The sequence below is a fragment of the Artemia franciscana genome, chromosome 10 (assembly GCF_032884065.1).
Source record: "Artemia franciscana chromosome 10, ASM3288406v1, whole genome shotgun sequence".
Taxonomy (NCBI): domain Eukaryota; kingdom Metazoa; phylum Arthropoda; class Branchiopoda; order Anostraca; family Artemiidae; genus Artemia; species Artemia franciscana.
The window spans coordinates 10,213,109-10,239,661 of NC_088872.1; the positions used below are offsets into that span (position 1 = coordinate 10,213,109).

Consider the following 26,553-nt stretch of genomic DNA (forward strand, 5'->3'; position numbering starts at 1 on the left):
TTTAAAATGACTGATGAACTTACAATGGCAAAAGCCGATGAAGATGCTCAAAGAGTCTATGCCAAAAAACTTGCTGCTGATAGAGAAAGTCAGAAAAGAAAGCGTGCCGAGGAATCAAAAGAACAGCAAGGAAACAGGCTTGAGGCTGATAGAGAAAGAAAGAACAGAAAGCGTGCCGAGGAATCAAAAGAACAGCAAGGAAACAGGCTTGAGGCTGATAGAGAAAGAAAGAACAGAAAGTGTGCCGAGGAATCAAAAGAACAGCAAGGAAACAGGCTTGAGGCTGATAGAGAAAGAAAGAACAGAAAGCGTGCCGAGGAACTACCAGAGCAACGCGGAAGCAGACTTGTTGCTAAAAGAGAAAGTGAAAAAAGAAGGCGTGCCGAGGAATTACAAGAACAGCAAGAAATCAGGCTTGCTGCTGATAGAGAAAGTAAGAAAAGAAAGCGTGCCGAGGAATCACAAGAACAGCAAGAAATCAGGCTTGCTGCTGATAGAGAAAGTAAGAAAAGAAAGCGTGCCGAGGAATCAGAGCAACCTGAACGTTATCGCCTGGCATTCAGGTACAACCCAGTCGATGATTATAGCTTGAGTAGATGTGTTCAAATCGGGACAATGTCTAAAATTTGTCCCTATTGCAAGGCCTTGAAATTCAATGGTGAAACAATGGGAATGTGTTGCGCCTCAGGAAAAGTTAAACTTCCTCTATTGGCTGCACCACCAGAGCCATTGAAGACTTTCCTTACTGGAACTACGTCAGAATCTAAGCGTTTTTTGTCACAAATCAGAAAATACAACTCATGTTTCCAAATGACGTCTTTTGGAGCCCAAATCGAAAATCCAGATCAATTTATGTCTACTTTCAAAGTAAAAGGGCAAATTTATCATAGAGCAGGGTCCCTTCTACCATTCTCAGGCGAGAATCATAAATTTTTACAATTGTACTTCATCAGTGATAGAAATTCTGAATTGAATGCACGTTGCGAAATTTCTCCCAACGTTGAAAGGACAATCGTTTCCCAATTGCAGCATCTTTTCCACGAAAATAATAATTTAGTGCGTCTGTTCAAAACAGCCATCGATTTGATGCCTACTGATACGCATAAAATTGTTATTTCCGCTGACAAAACGCCTCCTGGCCAACATGTGCGTAGATACAATGCTCCAACTATCGACGAAGTGGCAATCGTTATGGTCGGTGATCAGTTTTTACCTCGAGATATTATTCTTCATAAGCGAAATGCTCAGTTGTTAAGAATTGCTGAAACTCATCGATGCTACGATGCCCTACAATATCCTATCATTTTTTGGGATGGAGCCGACGGCTATCACTTTAATATTAAATTGATTAATCCAGCCACTAACAAAGAAATGAATAAGAAATGCAGTGCAATGCATTATTATTCCTATAGACTAATGATTCGGCAGGATGAAGAAAATTATATTTTAAAATGCCGTGAATTGTTTCACCAATTTGTCGTTGACATCTATGCTAAAATTGAATCAGAACGTTTGCTATATATCCGCCTGAATCAGACCAAGCTCCGCTCTGAACAATACATTCATTTGCGAGATGCAGTTATAAATGACGGTAATACCACAAACGTTGGAAGATTAACAATTTTACCTTCGTCATATGCTGGCAGTCCCCGTCATATGCATGAATATGCTCAAGATGCTATTGCGTATGTTCGTCTCTATGGTCGTCCAGATTTATTTATTACATTTACATGTACTCAATCTTGGGACGAGATACTGCAGCTTTTACTTCAAGGACAATCGGCGGTTCATAGGCATGACATTACGGACCGTGTCTTCCGGCAAAAGTTGAAATCACTGATAAACTACATAGTAAAACTTGAAGTGTTTAGGTCAGTGCGATGCTGGATGTACTCAGTGGAATGGCAAAAACGAGGTTTGCCACACGCACATATACTAATCTGGCTACATAAAAAAATTACTTCGAACGAAATTGATGATGTGATTTCCGCTGAAATACCTGATAAAAATGTCGATAAGGGGTTACATGATATTATTGTAAAAAATATGATACATGGACCTTGCGGTGCACTGAACGAAAATTCACCATGCATGGCCAAAGGAAGGTGCACAAAGCAATATCCTCGACTTTTAGTATCAAACACAATTACTGGCAATGATGGTTACCCACAATATAGAAGAAGATCTACTGAAGATGGCGGTAAAACAGCAATAATAAAGAAGCGTAACGGTACCACCATCAAAGTAGATAACCAGTGGGTTGTTCCATATTCCCCATTATTATCAAAAACATTTAATGCACACATAAACGTTGAATACTGTAACTCCGTAAAGGCAATCAAATACATATGTAAATACGTCAACAAAGGCAGTGACATGGAAGTTTTTGGCTTGCAGCCCGAAATCAAAGATTTCGACGAAATCGTACAAAATCAGGCTGGAAGATACATAAGCAGTAATGAAGCTGTTTGGCGAATTCTTTCATTTCCGATACGTGAACGTAGTCCAGCTGTTGTTCACTTAGCGGTACATTTACAGAATGGTCAACGTGTTTATTTCACGGAAACCAACGTGCAACAAAGAGTCCTGAATCCACCGGATACAACATTAACAGCTTTTTTTCGCTTTGCAAAAATGATTCTTTTGCAAAAAAACTGCTGTATACTGAAGTGCCTTCGTATTACACGTGGAATACTAAAAATAAAGTATTTGAACGTCGAAAACAGGGTAAGTCAGTCGACGGCCAACCTACCATCTTCAAAGATACCACGATAGGAAGACTCTACACCGTTCACCCCAATCAACATGAATGCTTCTTTCTACGCCTGCTTTTGATGAATGTACCCGGTCCGACATCCTTTGAGTATTTGAGAACTGTAAACGGTACTATACATGACACTTACCGTAGTGCATGCCAAGCTCTGAATTTATTGGAGAATGACCAACACTGGGATAACTGCATCAATGACGTGTGCGAAACGTCAACCCCAAGTCAAATTCGTGCATTGTTTGGCATCATTTTAACAACTTGCTCTCCATCAGCTCCTACAGAGTTATGGGAAAAATATAAGTCAAAAATGTCCGAAGATATACTCCATCGAAAACAGTTAGAGACGTCAGATATGACTTTTGATTCTACATCAGAAATTTATAACTACACTTTAGTTATTATAGAAGATTTGTCCGTACGTATGGCAAACAAACCTCTTCAGGATTTGGGAATGCCTTCACCTAACCGTATCGCTGCTGTTTCGACATGTGTAGAATTGGATCGTGAACAAAGTTACAGTACGAGTGATCTATTGTCGTATGTACAAAATAACATTTCCAAGTTAACGTCGGAACAAAAAGACATTTATGATACGATAATGCATTGTGTCGATAACAACGTTGGAGAAATTTTCTTTTTGGATGCGCCAGGAGGTACTGGTAAAACATTTGTGATAAAACTGATTCTAGCATCAATTCGATCCAAAAATGATATAGCGTTGGCAATTGCGTCGTCCGGAATAGCCGCAACATTGCTGCCTGGTTGAAGAACTGCTCATTCCGCTTTGAAATTGCCTCTGAATTTGCATTCTACAGAAACTCCCACGTGCAATATTTCCAAATCATCTGGGATGGGTAAAGTATTGCAGCAATGCAAACTTATTATTTGGGATGAGTGCACAATGGCACACAAAAAATCGCTCGAGGCTCTGGATCAATGCTTGAAAGATTTGAGAGGGAAGTCGAAACCCTTTGGCAGCACATTAATATTGCTTGCGGGAGATTTCAGGCAAACATTACCTATAATACCTAGATCAACTCCTGCAGACGAAATGAATGCCAATGGGAAAGCCAAGAATGTTGTATATTTGCAATTTTTACGTAGTTTGAAACACATATATAAATTTATCTATATTCACAGGTGGGACACAGGGACACAACTACAATGGTGCGTAACTAATATGGCGCGTAACGACTTACGCGCGCGGGGGGGCTTGGGGGGGCGCGAAGCGCCCAACCAGCTAGGTGTTGGGGTGGCGCGAAGCGCCACCCCAACAGCTAGTATATATATATATATATCTATATATATAAAAATAAGTTGTTTGTCTGTCTGTCGACTGACGTCATGTTTGTGTGTCGACTGACGTCATGTTTGTCGACTGACGTAATTATAAGGATTGAGCTGTATGTCGTCATGAAGTTGTTTGTCGTCTGACGTCATGTTTGTCGACTAACGAAACTACAGACCGGGACACCGGGACACAAATGACGTGTTATGTCTGTTATAACGTAATAGAGGCAACAATCTTGACAGGGCCTTTTGAGGGTGAGGCTTTTCTTATTCTACGCATTCTCATGATTCCAATGGATCTGCCTTTTCAACCTAAAAGATTGCAATTCCCAATTTGATTAGCATATATAGTTTTCAGTCCAGAACCACTAAAGCTATTATGTAAATATCAAAAATATTTATGTTGTCTGAGCAATAATTTTTAGTTTTTATTTCAAAATAGAAAATTACCTGACAATTTTAGAATTATATCTATCTATATATATAAAAATAAGTTGTCTGGTGGATCAGGTGACGTCATGTTTCTGTGTCGACTGGCGTCATGAAGTTAGTTGTCGTCATTTTTGCTATGACGGTGACGTCATTAAAGATATTTAAGACATATATGTTCACGTAGAAATCTATTAATGTTTAAGTTTAAAATGACTGATGAACTTACAATGGCAAAAGTCGATGAAGATGCTCAAAGATTCTATGCAAAAAAACTTGCTGCTGATAGAGAAAGTCAGAAAAGAAAGCGTGCCGAGGAATCAAAAGAACAGCAAGGAAACAGGCTTGAGGCTAAAGAACGCAAAACCGCGCAGTTAGATGAAGATCCACCTGGACAGCGAGAGTCAAAACATATCAAAACTGAAAATGATAGCGATGATGATTGGGTTTGGGATCTTGACTTGGATAAGGTCATCAATGCCTACCAGATTTTAGTTAAAAAAACAAAGGTTCGGCGATATGTATTTCATAGTGAAGCTGAAAAATAAAGAAGAAAAAGAAAACTGAAAAAAGAAAAAATGTAAAAAACTAAAAAATACTAAAAAGAAAAAACACTCAAAGAGAAATTACAGACCGGGACACAAATGACGACCGGGACAGAGGGAATATAAATAACGACCGGGACACTCAAGGAGAAATTACAGACTGGGATACCGGGACACAAATGACGACCGGGACACAGGCAATATAAATGACGACCAGGACAACAATGGCAACACCCGAGGAAGCTGCTCAAAACGAATGTATTCACGCCGAAGTAGCTGAGTTGGTAAAGCGTTATGTTTCTGCTTCTAGGTCTGAGAGGCTCCAGGTTTGAACCTTGGCTTTAGCATTAATACAAAAGAAGAAAAAAACTAAAAAAGGTAAAAACTACAAAAAAACTAAAAAGAAAATATATATATATATATATTTATATATATCATCTTTTCCACAAACATAATAATTTAGTGCTTCTGCTTAAAAACAGCAATCGAATTGATGCCTCCTGATACGCAACTATCAACAAAGTGGCAATCGTTGTGGTCGGTGATCAGTTCTTACCTCGAGATAATATTCTTTATAGGCGAAACAATCAGTTGACAAGAATTGCTTAAACTCATCGATGCTACGATGCCCTACAATATCCTGACGAATATAAATGACGCCCGGGACACTCAAATAGAAATCACAGACTGGGACACCGGGACACAAATGACGACGGGGACACAGGGAATATAAATGGCGACCCGGACACAGGGACACAACTACAACAGGGACGCCGGGGGGCACAGGGGGATATATAAATGACGACGGCAACAAAGGAAATGGTCGATTAGCAATCACCATCAACAAAGCTCAAGGGCAATCAATAGAATCATGAGGTATAGATCTGGATACGGATTGTTTTCCCATGGACCATTATGCGTCGCATGTTCAAGAGTCGGCAAACCTGACAATCTATTTATATGCACAGACGATGGGACAGCAAAGAATGTTGTATATTCGCAAGTTTTACGTAGTTAAAAACATATATATATATATATATATATATATATATATATATATATATATATATTCACAGGTGGGACATAGGGACACAACTACAATGGCGCGTAACGACTTACGCGCGCGGGGGGGCTTGGGGGGGGGCGCGAAGCCCCCCCCACCAACTAGGTGTTGGGGTGGCGCGAAGCGCCACCCCAACAGCTAGTATATATATCTATCTATCTATCTATATATATAAAAATAAGTTGTTTGTCTGTGTGTCTGTCTGTCAGGTGACGTCATGTTTCTGTGTCCACTGACGTCATGAAGTTAGTTGTCGTCATTTTTGCTATGACGGTGACGTCATTAAAGATATTTAAGACATATATGTTCACGTAGAAATCTATTAATGTTTAAGTTTAAAATGACTGATGAACTTACAATGGCAAAAGCCGATGAAGATGCTCAAAGAGTCTATGCCAAAAAACTTGCTGCTGATAGAGAAAGTCAGAAAAGAAACCGTGCCGAGGAATCAAAAGAACAGCAAGGAAATGAATGCTTGCCTGAAAAATTCTAATTTATGGGCACACGTAAAAATATTAAAATTAACTACAGATATGCGTGTCCGATTGCAAAACGATGACTCTGGTCAAACATTTTCAGATCAATTGCTGGCAATTGGAAACGGAAAGCTCCCAGTAGATTCAATTTCAGGACGTATACAACTACCTGCTGATTTCTGTAATTTAGTGACATCCAAAAATGAATTGATTGAAAAAGTATTTCCGAATATTCTAAAAAATTTTTAAAAATAATAAATGGCTAAGTGAAAGAGCGATTCTCGCACCCAAAAATATAGACGTCCACGAAATCAACAATATTGTTTTGACCAAGATTCGAGACCAGGCAGTCCTTTACAAGTCAGTCGACACAGTTTTGGAACCAAATGAAGCGGTTAATTATCCATCTGAATTTTTAAATTCCATAGATCTTTCAGGGTTTCCACCACACGTGCTACAACTAAAAATAGGCGTACCAATAATAGTTTTAAGAAATATCAACCCACCAAAGCTTTGCAATGGCACGCGACTTGCCGTAAAAAAAAACAATGGAAAACCTAATAGAGGCCACAATCTTGACAGGGCCTTTTGAGGGTGAGGCTGTTCTTATTCCTCGCATTCCCATGATTCCAACGGATCTGCCTTTTCAATTTAAAAGATTGCAATTCCCAATTCGATTAGTATTTGCAGTCACCATTAACAAAGCTCAAGGTCAATCATTAGAAAAATGTGGTATAGATCTTAATACTGATTGTTTTTCCCATGGGCAATTGTACGTTGCATGTTCGAGGGTCGGTAAACCTGACAATCTATTTATATGCAGCGACAATTGGACAGCGAAGAATGTTGTATATTCGCAAGTTTTACGCAGTTAATTTGTATTGTATCTATCTATCTATCTATCTATCTATATAAAAACGAGTTGTGTGTATGCATGTTTGTTTGTTTGTAAAAAGAGCGTTTGTATATGACGTCATTATTAGTACATACGGCTTTGTATATGCACAGACAATGGGAAAGCCAAGAATGTTGTATATTCGCAATTTTTACGTAGTTTGAAACACATATATAAATCTATCTATATTCACAGGTGGGACACAGGGACACAACTACAATGGCGCGTAACTAATATGGCGCGTTACGACTTACGCGCGCGGGGGGGCTTGGGGGGCGCTAAGCGCCCCACCAACTAGGTGTTGGGGTGGCGCGAAGCGCCACCCCAACAGCTAGTATATATATATAATATATATATATATATATATATATATATATATATATATATATATATATATATATATATATATATATATATATATATATATATATATATATATATATATATATATATATATATATATATATATATATATATATATATATGTTTTTAACTACGTAAAACTTTCTTCGTTGTCCCATTGTCTGTGCATATACAAAGCATTATATACTTATAATGACGTCATCCAAACGCTCTTTTTAAAAACAAAAAAAATGCATACATAGAACTTATTTTTATTTAGTTAGATAGATAGATAAATATAAATTGCCTGCAATTGATCTGAAAATATTTCACCAGAGTCATCGTTTTGCAATCGGACACGCATATTTATAGTTAATTTTAATGTCTTTACGTGTGCCCATAAATTAGAATTTTTCAGGCAAGCATTCATTTCGTCTGCAGGGGTTGATCTAGGTATTATAGGTAATGATTGTCTGAAATCTCCCGCAAGCAATAATAATGTGCTGCCAAAGGGTTTCGAATCTCGCAGTGATTGCTCCAGAGCCTTGAGCGATTTTTTGTGTGCCATCGTGCACTCGTCCCAAATAATAAGTTTGCATTGCTGCAATACATTACCCATCCCATATGATTTGGAAATATTGCACGCGGAAGTTTCTGTAGAATGCAAATTCAGAGGCAATTTCAAACCGAAATCAGCAGTTTTTCCACCAGGCAGCAACGTTGCGGCTATTCCGGACTACGCAATTGCCAACGCTATGTCATTTTTTGATCGAATTGATGCCAGAATCAATTTTATCACAAACGTTTTACCAGTACCTCCTGGCGCATCCAAAAAGAAAATTTCTCCTACGTTGTTATCGACACAATGCATTATCTTATCATAGATGTCTTTTTGCTCAGACGTTAACTTAGAAATATTATTTTGTCCATACGACAATAGATCACTCGTGTTGTAACTTTGTTCACGATCCAATTCTACACATGTCGAAACAGCAGCGTTACGATTAGGTGAAGGCATTCCCAAATCCTGAAGAGGTTTGTTTGCCATACATAAGCACAAATCTTCAATAATAACTGAAGTTAGTTATAAATTTCTGATGTAAAATCAAAAGTCATATCTGACGTCTCTAACCGTTTTCGATGGAGTATATCCTCTGCCATTTTCGATTTATATTTCTCCCGTATCGTCATTTGTGTCCCGGTCTGTAATTTCTCTTTGAGTGTTTTTTCTTTTTAGTTTTTTACATTTTTTCTTTTTTCAGTTTTCTTTTTCTTCTTTATTTTTCAGCTTCACTATGAAATACATATCGCCGAACCTTTGTTTTTTTAACTAAAATCTGGTAGGCATTGATGACCTTATCCAAGTCAAGATCCCAAACCCAATCATCATCGCTATCATTTTCAGTTTTGATATGTTTTGACTCTCGCTGTCCAGGTGGATCTTCATCTAACTGCGCGGTTTTGCGTTCTTTAGCCTCAAGCCTGTTTCCTTGCTGTTCTTTTGATTCCTCGGCACGCTTTCTTTTCTGACTTTCTCTATCAGCAGCAAGTTTTTTGGCATAGACTCTTTGAGCATCTTCATCGGATATATATAACTACTACGTAAAACTTGCGAATATACAACATTCTTTGCTGTCCCATCGTCTGTGCATATAAATAGATTGTCAGGTTTACCGACTCTTGAACATGCAACGCATAATGGTCCATGGGAAAACAATCCGTATTCAGATCTATACCTCATGATTCTATTGATTGCCCTTGAGCTTTGTTGATGGTGATTGCTAATCGACCATTTCCTTTGTTGCCGTCGTCATTTATATATCCCCCTGTGCCCCCCGGCGTCCCCGTTGTAGTTGTGTCCCTGTGTCCGGGTCGTCATTTATATTCCCTGTGTCCCCGTCGTCATTTGTGTCCCGGTGTCCCAGTCTGTGATTTCTATTTGAGTGTCCCGGGCGTCATTTATATTCGTCAGGATATTGTAGGGCATCTACAGTTGCGTATCAGGAGGCATCAATTCGATTGCTGTTTTTAAGCAGAAGCACTAAATTATTATTTTTGTGGAAAAGATGATATATATAAATATATATATATATTTTCTTTTTAGTTTTTTTGTAGTTTTTACCTTTTTTAGTTTTTTTCTTCTTTTGTATTAATGCTAAAGCCAAGGTTCAAACCTGGAGCCTCTCGGACCTAGAACCTGAAACATAACGCTTTACCAACTCAGCTACTTCGGCGTGAATACATACGTTTTGAGCAGCTTCCTCGGGTGTTGCCATTGTTGTCCTGGTCGTCATTTATATTGCCTGTGTCCCGGTCGTCATTTGTGTCCCGGTATCCCACTCTGTAATTTCTCCTTGAGTGTCCCGGTCGTTATTTATATTCCCTCTGTCCCGGTCGTCATTTGTGTCCCGGTCTGTAATTTCTCTTTGAGTGTTTTTTCTTTTTAGTATTTTTTAGTTTTTTACATTTTTTCTTTTTTCAGTTTTCTTTTTCTTCTTTATTTTTCAGCTTCACTATGAAATACATATCGCCGAACCTTTGTTTTTTTTAGCTAAAATCTGGTAGGCATTGATGACCTTATCCAGGTCAAGATCCCAAACCCAATCATCATCGCTATCATTTTCAGTTTTGATATGTTTTGACTCTCGCTGTCCAGGTGGATCTTCATCTAACTGCGCGGTTTTGCGTTCTTTAGCCTCAAGCCGGTTTCCTTGCTGTTCTTTTGATTCCTCGGCACGCTTTCTTTTCTGACTTTCTCTATCAGCAGCAAGTTTTTTGGCATAGACTCTTTGAGCATCTTCATCGGCTTTTGCCATTGTAAGTTCATCAGTCATTTTAAACTTAAACATTAATAGATTTCTACGTGAACATATATGTCTTAAATATCTTTAATGACGTCACCGTCATAGCAAAAATGACGACAACTAACTTCATGACGCCAGTCGACACAGAAACATGACGTCACCTGATCCACAGACAGACAACTTATTTTTATATATATAGATAGATATAATTCTAAAATTGTCAGGTAATTTTCTATTTTGAAATAAAAACTAAAAATTATTGCTCAGACAACATAAATATTTTTGATATTTACATAATAGCTTTAGTGGTTCTGGACTGAAAACTAAATATGCTAATCAAATTGGGAATTGCAATCTTTTAGGTTGAAAAGGCAGATCCATTGGAATCATGAGAATGCGTGGAATAAGAAAAGCCTCACCCTCAAAAGGCCCTGTCAAGATTGTTGCCTCTATTACGTTATAACAGACATAACACGTCATTTGTGTCCCGGTGTCCCGGTCTGTAGTTTCGTTAGTCGACAAACATGACGTCAGACGACAAACAACTTCATGACGACATACAGCTCAATCCTTATAATGACGTCAGTCGATAAACATGACGTCAGTCGACACACAAACATGACGTCAGTCGACAGACAGACTAACAACTTATTTTTATATATATAGATTTTCAAATTGTTTACCAATATGTTTTAAAAGTATGTTTGAATTAGGAAGTGATATTCATACACATTTTACGAGCCAGTCCAATATAATTCGTCGTCCGCTTGCTATTACCCGTAGATCTCAATTTTCGATTCGGCATCTTGGACCCCATGCATGGAATTGTTTACCTACGACTTTGAGGAACATGGATAATTATCGTGAATTTTGGCGGGAATTAACTATTTTACCTTAATATTTTTGGTTTTGATAGTTGAGTGGACCTCAAGTGGAGCCAAGATGTTGGTTTTGCTTTAGGCTTTACTGGTCAAGTGGTTTTAGTTTCTTTTTGTTTTGTCTTTTTTGAAGTGTAATCCCGTATCGATTGAAATGCAGGGTAATTGATTTTTTTTTCTTTTTTTTTTCTTTTCCTTTTTTTTCTTTTCCTTTTTATTTTCTTTTCCTTTTTCGTATTGTTTTTATTTGTATGTGTATTGGGGTTGTAAGCCCAAACAAGCTCTGCTTCGGGCCATTTGCTTGTTTTGTTCTGTTATTTATATTAATAAACCCATCTTTCTCTTTCTCTCTCTAACCTACTGTGTCAAAATACTAAGTCTTCAATTTCTTAGAAGGGCGCCTTTCCGCATATAAGGAAGAAGGGGGATTGGTCACCTTGTTGACCTAGTCTCAGTTTATATGTGGATGATTACTTAGTTGACTTTATAGCTGTCCAGGCTCATTTAATAATTTTTATTAAGGCAGTTTTGATGGGCAACCGAATAGTCGATGAATTCTGAAAGACGAAATTCTTTACTTACATCCTCTCTCTCTCTCTCCCTCCCTCTCTCTCTCCCCTCTATCTCTCCCCATCTCTCTCCCCCTCTCTCTCCTCCTCTCTCCCCCTCTCTCTATCCCTCTCTCTCCCCTTCTCTCTCCCCCTCTCTCTCCCCCTCCTCTCTCTCCCCTCTCTCTCCCCCTCTTGCTCTCCCCCTCTCTCTCTCCCTCTCTCCCCCCCCCTCTCTCTCTCCCTCTCTCTCCCCCCCTCTCTCTCTCTTCTTTCTCTCTTACTTTGTCTTTTTTTCATTCTTATTTTGTGTATTTTTAAGGTGGTGCTCTTTCCACGTCAGCGGGAAATTTCACTCTTGATCTTTTAATGGCACTGGAATTATCACAATTGGAATCACTGCAGACACTTCAGTCGGACAAAAGTAATCGGGTGGATCCAACAGTGGCCGGTGGCCCGTCCCATTCTACTGATGTCCAGTACACAGAAACTATAGAAGGTATGCCACACAATAGAAACTCAGGATAGTAAGGTCAATGTAGTTTTAGACCATGTTAGAAATTGTTTAATTTTTCAAACGTGTGTTTTGATTGTGTTACCGTTCAAAGACCAAAATTGTTTCCAATAATGGAAACAACTTTTATAAAAATACTCAGACGGCAATTTAACCCAGTCTCTAAAGCAAACAGGGAAAGGACCTTTTCGAATCTTCCAACAGAAACTCTTGAACAAGGTACAGTGGCTAGCAAAACTGTTCATTCTATGTTTATAGGATGAACATAGATTTTCATCTATTATTTTTATAATCATTATTTAAAATCATTATTTTTATAGAAGAAATAAAATAAAGAATTGTCGAAAGGGGAATGCAATGTCCCACAATTTCGTAAAATTGCAAGATAAAAGTATGAAATTGTTAAAGGAACAAGAGAAATGAAAATGAGACTGTTTGTTTGAATCGGTTAGATTCCACAACCAATGTGAGAATTTAATATTCATTGAAAAAGAGCTCCAAAAAAAGTTGTGTGTGTTTTGATGCTAAGTAGTTAAAGAAACGGGGGTTGAAATTCAGCTAAAAACGGCGATAGAGGTGTAGCTTTGCTTTGAAGATGTAGGTCTTTTAGAAAAAAAAACAGATTGTTAATGTTTGAATTTTGATGGACGAAAAGTCAAATTTGCTTTATTGTAATATATATATATATATATAAATATATATATATATATATATATATATATATATATATATATATATATATATATATATATATATATATATATATATATATATATATATATATACTAGCTGTTGGGGTGGCGCTTCGCGCCACCCCAACACCTAGTTGGTGGGGGCGCTTCGCCCCCCCCCCAAGCCCCCCCGCGCGCGTAAGTCGTTACGCGCCATATTAGTTACGCGCCATTGTAGTTGTGTCCCTATGTCCCACCTGTGAATATAGATAGATATATATATATATATATATATATATATATATATATATATATCTATATATATATATATATATATATATATATATGTTTTTAACTACGTAAAACTTGCGAATATACAACATTCTTTGCTGTCCCATTGTCTGTGCATATAAATAGATTGTCAGGTTTACCGACTCTTGAACATGCAACATATAATGGTCAATGGGAAAACAATCCGTATTCAGATCTATACCTCATGATTCTAATGATTGCCCTTGAGCTTTGTTGATGGTGATTGCTAATCGACCATTCCCTGAGTCGCCATCGTCATTTATATATCTGCAGACTTGCTGCTAAAAGAGAAAGTGAAAAAAGAAGGCGTGCCGAGGAACTACCAGAGCACCATGAAACCATACTTGCTGCTAAAAGAGAAAGTGAAAAAAGAAGGCGTGCCGAGGAATCACAAGAACAGCAAGAAATCAGGCTTGCTGCTGATAGAGAAAGTAAGAAAAGAAAGCGTGCCGAGGAATCAGAGCAACCTGAAAGTTATCGCCTGGCATTCAGGTACAGCCCAGTCGATGATTATAGCTTGAGTAGATGTGTTCAAATCGGGACTATGTCTAAAATTTGTCCCTATTGCAAGGCCTTGAAATTCAATGGTGAAACAATGGGAATGTGTTGCGCCTCAGGAAAAGTTAAACTTCCTCTATTGGCTGCACCACCAGAGCCATTGAAGACTTTCCTTACTGGAACTACGTCAGAATCTAATCGTTTTTTGTCACAAATCAGAAAATATAACTCATGTTTCCAAATGACGTCGTTTGGAGCCCAAATCGAAAATCCAGATCAATTTATGTCTACTTTCAAAGTAAAAGGGCAAATTTATCATAGAGCAGGGTCCCTTCTACCATTCTCAGGCGAGAATCATAAAGTTTTCCAATTGTACTTCATCAGTGATAGAAATTCTGAATTGAATGCACGTTGCGAAATTTCTCCCAACGTTGAAAGGACAGTCGTTTCCCAATTGCAACATCTTTTCCACGAAAATAATAATTTAGTGCGTCTGTTCAAAACAGCCATCGATTTGATGCCTACTGATACGCATAAAATTGTTATTTCCGCTGACAAAACGCCTCCTGGCCAACATGTGCGTAGATACAATGCTCCAACCATCGACGAAGTGGCAATCGTTATGGTCGGTGATCAGTTTTTACCTCGAGATATTATTCTTCATAAGCGAAACGCTCAGTTGTTAAGAATTGCTGAAACTCATCGATGCTACGATGCCCTACAATATCCTATCATTTTTTGGGATGGAGCCGACGGCTATCACTTTAATATTAAATTGATGAATCCAGCCACTAACAAAGAAATGAATAAGAAATGCAGTGCAATGTATTATTATTCCTATAGACTAATGATTCGGCAGGATGAAGAAAATTATATTTTAAAATGCCGTGAATTGTTTCACCAATTCGTCATTGATATGTATGCTAAAATTGAATCAGAACGTTTGCTATATATCCGCCTGAATCAGACCAAGCTCCGCTCTGAACAATACATTCATTTGCGAGAGGCAGTTATAAATGACCGTAATACCACAAACGTTGGAAGATTAACAATTTTACCTTCGTCATATGCTGGCAGTCCCCGTCATATGCATGAATATGCTCAAGATGCTATTGCGTATGTTCGTCTGTATGGTCGTCCAGATTTATTTATTACATTTACCTGTAATCAATCTTGGGACGAGATACTGCAGCTTTTACTTCAAGGACAATCGGCGGTTCATAGACATGACATTACGGCTTGGTCTTCCGGCAAAAGTTGAAATCACTGATAAACTACATAGTAAAACTTGAAGTGTTTGGGTCAGTGCGATGCTGGATGTACTCAGTGGAATGGCAAAAACGAGGTTTGCCACACGCACATATACTAATCTGGCTACATAAAAAAATTACTTCGAACGAAATTGATGATGTGATTTCCGCTGAAATACCTGATGAAATGTCGATAAGGGGTTACATGATATTATTGTAAAAAATATGATACATGGACCTTGCGGTGCACTGAACGAAAATTCACCATGCATGGCCAAAGGAAGGTGCACAAAGCAATATCCTTGACTTTTAGTATTCAACACAATTACTGGCAATGATGGTTACCCACAATATAGAAGAAGATCTACTGAAGATGGCGGTAAAACAGCAATAATAAAGAAGCGTAACGGTACCACCATCGAAGTAGATAACCAGTGGGTTGTTCCATATTCCCCATTATTATCAAAAACATTTAATGCACACATAAACGTTGAATACTGTAACTCCGTAAAGGCAATCAAATACATATGTAAATACGTCAACAAAGGCAGTGACATGGCAGTTTTTGGCTTGCAGCCCGAAATCAATGATATCGACGAAATCGTACAATATCAGGCTGGAAGATACATAAGCAGTAATGAAGCTGTTTGGCGAATTCTTTCATTTCCGATGCATGAACGTAGTCCAGCTGTTGTTCACTTAGCGGTACATTTACAGAATGGTCAACGTGTTTATTTCTCGGAAACCAACGTGCAACAAAGAGCCCTGAATCCACCGGATACAAAGTTAACCGCTTCTTTTCGCTTTGCAAAAATGATTCTTTTGCAAAAAAACTGCTGTATACTGAAGTGCCTTCGTATTACACGTGGAATACTAAAAATAAAGTATTTGAACGTCGAAAACAGGGTAAGTCAGTCGACGGCCAACCTACCATCTTCAAAGATACCACGATAGGAAGACTCTACACCGTTCACCCCAATCAACATGAATGCTTCTTTCTACGCCTGCTTTTGGTGAATGTACCCGGTCCGACATCCTTTGAGTATTTGAGAACTGTAAACGGTATTATACATGACACTTACCGTAGTGCATGCCAAGCTCTGAATTTATTGGAGAATGACCAACACTGGGATAACTGCATCAATGACGCGTGCGAAACGTCAACCCCAAGTCAAATTCGTGCATTGTTTGGCATCATTTTAACAACTTGCTCTCCATCAGCTCCTACAGAGTTATGGGAAAAATATAAGTCAAAAATGTCCGAAGATATACTCCATCGAAAACAGTTAGAGACGTCAGATATGACTTTTGATTTTACATCAGAAATTTATAACTACACTTTAGTTATTATAGAAGAATTGTGCGTACGTATGGCAAACAAACCTCTTCAGGATTTGGGAATGCCTTCACCTAACCGTATCGCTGCTGTTTCGACATGTGTAGAATTGGATCGTGAACAAAGTTACAGTACGAGTGATCTATTGTCGTATGTACAAAATAATATTTCCAAGTTAACGTCGGAACAAAAAGACATTTATGATACGATAATGCATTGTGTCGATAACAACGTTGGAGAAATTTTCTTTTTGGATGCGCCGGGAGGTACTGGTAAAACGTTTGTGATAAAACTGATTCTGGCATCAATTCGATCAAAAAATGATATAGCGTTGGTAATTGCGTCGTCCGGAATAGCCGCAACATTGCTGCCTGGTGGAAGAACTGCTCATTCCGCTTTGAAATTGCCTCTGAATTTGCATTCTACAGAAACTCCCACGTGCAATATTTCCAAATCATCTGGGATGGGTAAAGTATTGCAGCAATGCAAACTTATTATTTGGGATGAGTGCACAATGGCACACAAAAAATCGCTCGAGGCTCTGGATCAATGCTTGAAAGATTTGCGAGGGAAGTCGAAAACCTTCGGCAGCACCTTAATATTGCTTGCGGGAGATTTCAGGCAAACATTACCTATAATACCTAGATCAACTCCTGTAGACGAAATGAATGCTTGCCTGAAAAATTCTAATTTATGGGCACACGTAAAAACATTAAAATTAACTACAAATATGCGTGTCCGATTGCAAAACGGTGACTCTGGTCAAACATTTTCAGATCAATTGCTGGCAATTGGAAACGGAAAGCTCCCAGTAGACTCAATTTCAGGACGTATACAACTACCTGCTGATTTCTGTAATTTAGTGACGTCCAAAAATGAATTGATTGAAAAAGTATTTCCGAATATTCTAAAAAATTATAAAAATAATAAATGGCTAAGTGAAAGAGCGATTCTCGCACCCAAAAATATAGACGTCCACAAAATCAACAATATTGTTTTGACCAAGATTCGAGACCAGGCAGTCCTTTACAAGTCAGTCGACACAGTTTTGGAACCAAATGAAGCGGTTAATTATCCATCTGAATTTTTAAATTCCGTGGATCTTTCAAGGTTTCCACCACACGTGCTACAACTAAAAATAGGCGTACCAGTAATGCTTTTAAGAAATATCAACCCACCAAAGCTTTGCAATGGCACGCGACTTGCCTTAAAAAAAAACAATGGAAAACCTAATAGAGGACACAATCTTGACAGGGCCTTTTGAGGGTGAGGCTGTTCTTATTCCTCGCATTCCCATGATTCCAACGGATCTGCCTTTTCAATTTAAAAGATTGCAAATCCCAATTCGATTAGCATTTGCAATCACCATTAACAAAGCTCAAGGTCAATCATTAGAAAAATGTGGTATAGATCTTAATACTGATTGTTTTTCCCATGGTCAATTGTACGTTGCATGTTCGAGGGTCGGTAAACCTGACAATCTATTTATATGCAGGGACAATTGGACAGCGAAGAATGTTGTATATTCGCAAGTTTTACGCAGTTAATTTGTATTGTATCTATCTATCTATATAAAAACGAGTTGTGTGTATGCATGTTTGTTTGTTTGTAAAAAGAGCGTTTGCATATGACGTCATTATTAGTACATACGGCTTTGTATATGCACAGACAATGGGAAAGCCAAGAATGTTGTATATTCGCAATTTTTACATAGTTTGAAACACATATATAAATCTATCTATATTCACAGATGGGACACAGGGACACAACTACAATGGCGCGTAACGACTTACGCGCGGGAGGGGGCTTGGGGGGCGCGAAGTGCCCCACCAACTAGGTGTTGGAATGGCGCGAAGCGCCACCCCAACAGCTAGTATTTATATATATATATATATATATATATATATATATATATATATATATATATATATATATATATATATATATATATATATATATATATATATATATATATATATATATATATATATATATATATATAGGTAAAGGTAGGTAAAGGATACGGCATTAGACTATACAGTCCTTACCGGCGGTGCTGATCTCCGTTTCTTTGCCCTTCAGCCAGGAAGTGCAATGGGGGGTTGGGGGCCAGCCATCCTGTGCTTACGCACACCCTTCCTGTTTACCTTCCCCAGATTTCTCCAGGTACACATTTAGAGCTTGGTCGACTCTGGCTAAGCTTACAGAGTCACGCCACTGACCCCCGTCCCAAACTGAAGACTTAGGTACACTGGGATTCGAACCCGCGTCCTCTCAGACAAGGGATCCGGAATCCAGCGCACCAACCCACTCGGCCAGGACTGCTTGTATATATATATATATATATATATATATATATATATATATATATATATATATATATATATATATATATATAGATATATACTGTTTGTACCTTTGTACCTCTGCTAATCTACTGTACTTCGATTAGCCCGTACGTGCAATTAAGCGATTTGCTACTTAGAGACGAGTAACTGGCACTGACGCCCCACGTATTGCTGGGGTGCGCAGCACCAAAGCAACGCGTGGCAGGGCTGACACCCCAAGTGTTGTTGGGCCGCGTAGCACCACAGCAACGCGTGGCGCTAGGGACTAAGAGACGTGTAACTGGCACTGATTCTCCACGTGGTGCCCCAGCAACGCGTGGTAGGGATCAGCTAGTACAGTCAATTTAAGCATTATTTAAGAAATATATTATTAATTGGTAATAATATGTTTCTTAAATAATGCTTAAATAGACTCTTTGGAGTTGTATGTATGTAGATATCAAACATTTCAAGTCAGAAGATTGCTTCTAATCAATTTTTGAAAATTGAAATCGTGGGAGATATAACACTATCAGAGAAATTGCAGCTCATAGATGCTAACGCTCGTATATCTAAAAATTTCTCGTCAATATTTTTTTCACCAAACTCTACATCCGGTAAAGACATACAAATCAAATAGCTACTCAAACGATGGAGTATTAAACCAAGCATATTTTGCGATCAGCAAGAATTTACATCAAAAGAAAATAATTCCACAAAGTAAAAAGGTCATATTCATCAATCCGGCCTGAGGTACACACTTTCCGTAAAAACCGCACAGGTTAGACCCTTACCAGTTTCCAGGAATAAGCTGAGATCGGTGGCATAGGAAAAAAAACGGGACAAAATCAAAGTGTTGCTCTCGTAACACAATAAAGACGAGAGTCTCATCTTTTCCTGGCGAGATCCCCCCCAAACTTATTCATGAATATGCTTTGTTCCTTGCTCTCCCACTCTCCATTTTGATTAACCAATTTTTAGCGTCCGGTGTGTTTCTTTCACCGTGAAAGAAAGTGTACATACGGGTCATTCCAAAAATAACCCCCCCCCCCAAAAAAAAAAGCTGTGACGAATTTAGGCCCATTTCCTTAAACCCATGTTCTGCGAAAGTGACAGCGTTTTTCATACTCCGCCGCATGTTGTCTCAAATTCGTGAATCCATAGACAAATATCAATACGGAGGACTACCAAAGTGCGGAACTTCCGTATACCTTGTAAGAATGTTCTACTGCATTCTAAAGCGGCTTAGACCCATGGTCATTTTATTGATCTAGCTGGGATTGATTTTCGCAAAGCGTTTGACCTTCTATCTCACCACATTGCATGCCTGAACTTAAAGCGAATGGGAGCTACGCGTTAAACTCTGACAATCGTACTGAATTTTCTGTCTGGACGCCAACAGAAAGTATTTGCCCTCCATGAAGAAGAAACTGACTCCGAATGGAGTGAATCTGCGGGGCCCCACAAGGCACCAAACTCACAGGCATAACATTTCTTGATGTGATCAACTACATATAGAGCGAAAACGAAGACAGGTATAAATTTGTGGATGTCTTATGACTCGTGCTTACTTATCTACTTGAGGGTAATACTCCTATAGTCCAGTTTGCTAGTGACATTTTTGACCAACTAAATTTCCAGTGCAATAAGTTCAATCTTATCATTAAAGCTACCAAGTCAAAATTCTTCGGCTTTGTCCCCTAAAAAGAGACTTTACCCGCCCCGAAGTTCCATTTCCTGTCGTGTCGGAAGTAAAGATACTCGGTGTTATTTTCTCCAGAGACTGTTCTTTTGCCGCACACGTTGACAGTGTAATAAGGAAAAGTGATTCTTCCCTTCAAACACTCTCCAAAAAGTCTCCTCCGTGCATATCTTTTTTATGCGCGACCAGTCTTTGAGTATGCCTGTCCCGTGAGGGGCCCTTTAGTACTACACACTGCTCACCTGATGTACGACCTAGAGTCAGTGCAAAAAAGGGCATTTAGGATTATCCTGGGTTCTACAGATATTCCTTACCAAGAAGCACTCATTACACTAAACATTCAGTGCCAAGAACAAAGATAGTATGATCTCATCATGAGGTTTGGAAAAGCATTGCTTTTAGACCCAGCCCATTGAGACATCTTCCCCTGAGACGGCCCACCTGACAGCAGAAACAGACAGAAATCCAAACTGCTTCCTATACGTGCACGGACAAACCGATACTATAATTCATTTGTGCCTTTTTTTTTGTCTATGTTTAACAGTGCATAATTTTTGTTTTTAATCTCTTTGCAGCTGCAAATTAGCCTAGTGCTACGAAAGTTGTTTAATAAACTGCTCTCTCTCTCTATATCTCTCTCTCTCTCTAGCTATCTTATTAATGAAATAGTGAAGCTCCTTTTCTATAACCACACGAACACGATGTTTGGGTTTAATTTCAGCTTATACGGAAAATTCTGTTTTGTAAAAATAAAATTTTGCGAACGACATCAATTATTTTTGAAGCTTTATTTGACAAAATACTATATTCACTTTTAATATCTAGCCGAAATTGATTTAAAGATATACTATATAAATATCATATTAAACAATTTTCACAAATTAATTGAATCAAGTTTTCTTTCTCATTACTTGTTAATTTAAATTCGACATTTTCTTAGTTGATAAATCGATCCTGTATCCATGCATGTTTTGTAAAATCGAGTTCATCAAAATAATTTGATAAATTTATTGACAGAGCATTTAAGTGTCCAACGAATGGATTTTGGTTTGCTTCTGTGTTATCTTGGGTGCACACATTTAAAAGTAGAAGCATGTCAAACTTATTTTTTCCAAATTCCAATAAAGATCCAAGCAATTAAAATAAACACCTGCAAGTTTCCAACTGAGGATTACTTTTTAAGCTAAAAAAACAAACAATGATAATCATTATCTAACCCATTATTTAGAGACTGATTTGCGTAGGGAGTCCTCCTTGCTTTATTTTAAATACATTTGTAATTTTTAAAGGTAACACGTCTATTGACCAAGGGATAACTGATAATTATTTGTAAATAGTGTAAGAGTGGTGAGAACAGTGAAAGGGACTGCGTGCGCGCAAATTTTTGACTTGCACTCTTCTTTTAACAACTTGCACTCATTTTTTGCTCTGATTGGCGTTGGCAACCCTGGTCCGTTCCTCCCTAGGGAGGCACTGTCGTCTAAGTAAAGAATTTTTAATCTAATTATAGCACTTTTTGAAGCAGTCAAAGTTTTACTTGAGGAAATTTTGAGGGTTGGGTACTAAAAAAAATATGTAGATAAATGAAACATGAATAAAGGAATGAAATATTTGTAAAAGTTTACACAACTATATAAATGAATAAAATAATCAATAATTAGATCGCTATAGTTATAATTGCATATAGGTAGGAGCAAAGAGTATGCTTGCTGTACAAGAGAGAAAACCGATGCTATTGTCGAAAAAAAGTCACCTATGCCATCTAGTGTAAGGTATTTCTCGGGATTTTTGCAAGTTCTGGAATTTTTTTTTTAGACACTGAGATCAGACGCTTATCACTATACTAATTTCACTAATTATGCTAATTATTCTAATTTGCTATATTATTACACTGACAAAATGCCAAAAACACCAAACATTAGATAGCTTGATTGCTAGGTAGCTAAAAGCTGTATAGACTGCTGCAACTAAGTAAGTTACTGCAGGCTACTACTAGCATGCAAGTTATTGCAAGTTTTTCAAATTGATAAAATGCTGGAGGGGATGACTCATAACTTTCTCAATGCTTTTTAGTATATCTGGGATGTAAATGTCTCAGACTAGTTAATCTTTGCAGTTCCTAACGCTGTAGCAGTTCGAATGATTTGTGAAAAAAATATGAAAAAAAGTTTTATACAAAAAAGTTGGGTACTTGTATGATATATCCCCTGCATATCAAGTTGTTCATGGGTTGACACACTGTAAACTGGTTCTTAATTCTTACTACATAATATCAGAAAAATTGTAGCTAACACATTACGTATGCAGACTCGCTTTACTTTACCCCCACCCCTAATCTGCAAATTTACAGCTCGAATTTGTTTCTGACATATTACATTCTTATCATACTTAGGTCTATTTTAGTAGAATTAACCTAACTTCACTTCTTTAGATGCTGGGGGTATATTATACAAGTACCACTTTACCAAAATTTGCTTAGAAAAATTTTGCTTCATAATTTCATTTATTTAAAAAAAAAACTATCTTTTCAAGATTTGTTTACTAAATAATAGAATTTTGTTATTCTGTATTAACAGAATTTCGTTTCAAATTATTCGTCTTATTTTCTTAAATGTTCCCTGTCATGGTTAGGCGATTGATATGCTCTTTTGTAGTAGTCTAGTTGCATAAATTAAAGGGATTCCTCATATATAATTGTATCTGATTTGCTATTTTGTTAATTCTCTAGAATTTTTTGTTTCATATTATGGTGACACTTCGTATCTTTCTATTTAGGAATTGACTGTTAAAATCCTTCCACCGTTTAATCGTAATCCGCTTTTTTCATAAGAAACGAATTTTCGAAATTTGGGGAATAATTTAAAAAATTATCGTTGTTAATAATTATAGTCTTTTTTTTCATTTATTTTATTATTTTTTTTTCTTAGTAATCAGTTTCTTTTTTTTTTTTTTTTTTTTTTTTTTTTTTTTTTTTTTTTTTTTTTTTTTTTTTTTTTTTTGTCAGTCTTCTTTTTGTCGTTTGACTAAGTTGATAGTTTATTTTAGTTTTAGTTTTTTCACTATCGATTTTCAACTTCTTTCCTTAGAATTTAAATTTAATTTAATTTAATTAAAATTTTAAGAAATTAAATTTTAAAAAGATTTTTTCCTTAGAATTAAAAAAAATAGTCTCTAGGTTAGGGAAAATTTCAGAAATCAGCTCAAATATCAGTTCCTTATCAATTTCTCAAATTTTTATTCGTTTGAAATCCCTGAAAGTTTCGTTCGGATAGATGAGTTGTTTTCATCGAAGTACTGAAGAAAGTACTGTCCAATAAGCAATTGAATACCCTCTGTCTGAAGACATTTTTTCCCCTTGTATGTTTTATTCTACTCGATATTTTGAGCAGTTCGATTCATTCCGTGTTATTTTGCCGTTTTTTTTCTAGATATTGAAGATGCCCAGTTGCGATTAGCTATTGAATTATCTGTTGAAGACTACGCCAAGAGTTCTCTTCTAACAACTGAACCCCCAAAACCTATTGAACAGAAGTCATCGACCGACTGTGATGTATTCTATGAATGTTGTGAAAATCCTTCCAGTTCTAGTCAATTTTGTGATACACCATCAATTTTTATTGATGGATCTTCAAAAGTGCCAGATGTGGAACCTGATACAGGGATCCCTAAATCCCCCACACTTGTCATAAGTGGAATTACGATCAACAGAGCGACCTCGTCTTCCTTGCCCCCACGTAATTTCCCTCCATTAGATACTATTCACTCAGATTTTTGTAAAAAGGGGAAGAAAAAGAAGGCACATTTACTATCAGTACCAAATTTGACTCTATTGAATTCATTATCGCCTTTGCCGTCACCTAAAGCCTTGCCGAATTCCGCGTGTGAGCTGAGAAAAAGTTCTGAGTCGTTTCCTTTTGCAAATCGTGACTTAAGCTCTGTACTGTTGGTTCAAGAACGTCAAGCAAGGGACGGTTTTCATGAGTCTTTATTTTTACCAGACCAGGAGAAACCTCGCTCTAGTAAAGAGGCGAGAAAGGCAAAAACTGAATAACTGTATTCAGTGTAATAGCTTTGGAATATATACTGGAATCCAGTTTGTGGAGGCAGACACATCCGCGTATTTTCTTGGCTGTCGGGGAAGGGGGGGGGGCTAAAAATAAAAATAAAAGTTTTATTCGATAACCTGAATAAGAATTGGCCAGAGATTCAAGGAAGTTTAGTTTTTGGGTGGAGGGGAGGGGGCTTTGACCCTCCCCTACAGGCATCCCTGATTTGGGGGAGGGGTTTTGTTCGATGTAAGCAGCTGGTAAATATTTTTTTAATTACCTTAAACACTTTTTCTTTACCTGTTTCCTTTCCCCAAAAAAAATGTTTTTTTGTTTTTGTTTTTTATCAAAGCCGTTATTTCAATTGACTTAACCCAACAGAGAAGTAAAAAGGTCGACAGCCGAATCAAATGTAAATCTGCTTAGCATAACAACTTTAGCAGATATGAATATTTATAGTTCTTGAGGGGGATTCTACGTTAGTAGTGGCAAAGACTTTTTTCGAGAAGTGTCCTAAGGTGTCTCTTTTTGGTGCATTTTTACTCCCTTCTTGAAAAATTATCTGGCATACTTGTTTTTTGGGGAATTATGTCCCATGTTGATCTATGAAAGCGTCAAAAAGTGAAAAAAAAGATAATTAGGGTTGTAACTTCGGAATGTATACATAATCTTAGAAGAACTAATTGGTAGAAATTATGATTCCTAAAAATATATGGGTGTTTTCAGCCCTTCCCCCAAACTTACTCTGGTTCTGATATTCAGTTTTGCAATCACTAACAGTCAATCAGCGTCTTTTTTGTTTCTGTAAGCTTACAAATATTTTTGGTGTTTTATTGTTTTTATGCGGATTCTCTTTTTTTCTGGATTTTTTTTTTTTATTTTATTTTTTTATCGTATTTATACAAATACTCTAAATCAAAATATGCTAAATATTTTGTTTAGAGTACAAATATTAAACTGGGGCTACTGTATATATTAAATATATTTAATATCAAAAGTTATGAAGAGCGAGGCTAGAATTTATTGGTATGCCTTTAGGTATAATATTAGTAAATATTTTAGAATGTCATAATGTAGTACACATAATTTTATGGTGTTTCTATTTCGAGAATGAGAATACAGTGCTAATTCCAAAATTCTCTGAGAGGTGCCAAATTTCTATTTCTTTGTCAAATTGACTAAGGAGTTCATTTTTAATCCTTTTGCTGAATGTTAAAACCACTTGCTATTTCCCAGTAGCATAATTTGTAAGCAAAACTTCACGCTTGTAGCATTTTTTACCGAAAAATCGTACTCGACCAAAAAAAAAATCCACTTTTGGAAGCAGCAAAAAATCTTATCAAATTTTGCATATTGCTATTCTATATGATTAAAAAAGTAAGTTCAAAAATCGGAAGTATTTTAAACTTAAATTTGTTACTTGGTGCTGTTATCTATTTCGTTTTTTTTCTTCTTTTTTTTAATTAGGCTACCGAAATTAAACTCCTTATAGTTGACACGAAACTTAGCCCACCTGAAGCACTGGTTACGCCTATTGAAGTAACAGAAAATGATCCATTAACTTAATGCTCATAATCTCAGATATAAAGTAAAAGATGGGAATTAGATTAGTCGTTTGGTGTTTTAATCGAAGTTTATACGTATCTATTTTTACGAATTGTCCAATATTCAAGTAAAACGATCACACTTTTAACAGAAGTGCGTAACAAAACACTGATTGCACCCTAGGAAGCAGTAAAGAAATTCCATTAAATTCGTATATTTTTGTCCCAAATATATGTAAGAAAAAATTTCAATTTGGTTGCGCAGTGTTGCAATAGTTTGTCTATTTTTCTGTTTTTATTTTCGTCTTGTGGC

At 37.2% G+C, this 26,553-nt stretch overlaps 1 protein-coding gene across 4 annotated transcripts in view; it reads left to right on the forward strand.

Moving 5' to 3' along the window:
* LOC136031765 (ankyrin repeat and IBR domain-containing protein 1-like) overlaps positions 1-25,996 on the forward strand; it is a 90,089-nt gene extending 64,093 nt beyond the window's left edge. For 3 of the 4 annotated variants that reach the window (XM_065711510.1, XM_065711509.1, XM_065711511.1), the window contains exons 13-14: positions 12,363-12,539; positions 24,079-24,866. In XM_065711510.1, the coding sequence (XP_065567582.1) occupies positions 12,363-12,539; positions 24,079-24,701 (800 nt within the window). In that variant the 3' untranslated portion in view covers positions 24,702-24,866. Of the gene's footprint in view, positions 1-12,362; positions 12,540-24,078 lie in introns of all 4 variants that reach the window. The other variant, XM_065711508.1, reaches the window with a different exon arrangement.
* Positions 25,997-26,553: the final 557 nt, after the last annotated feature.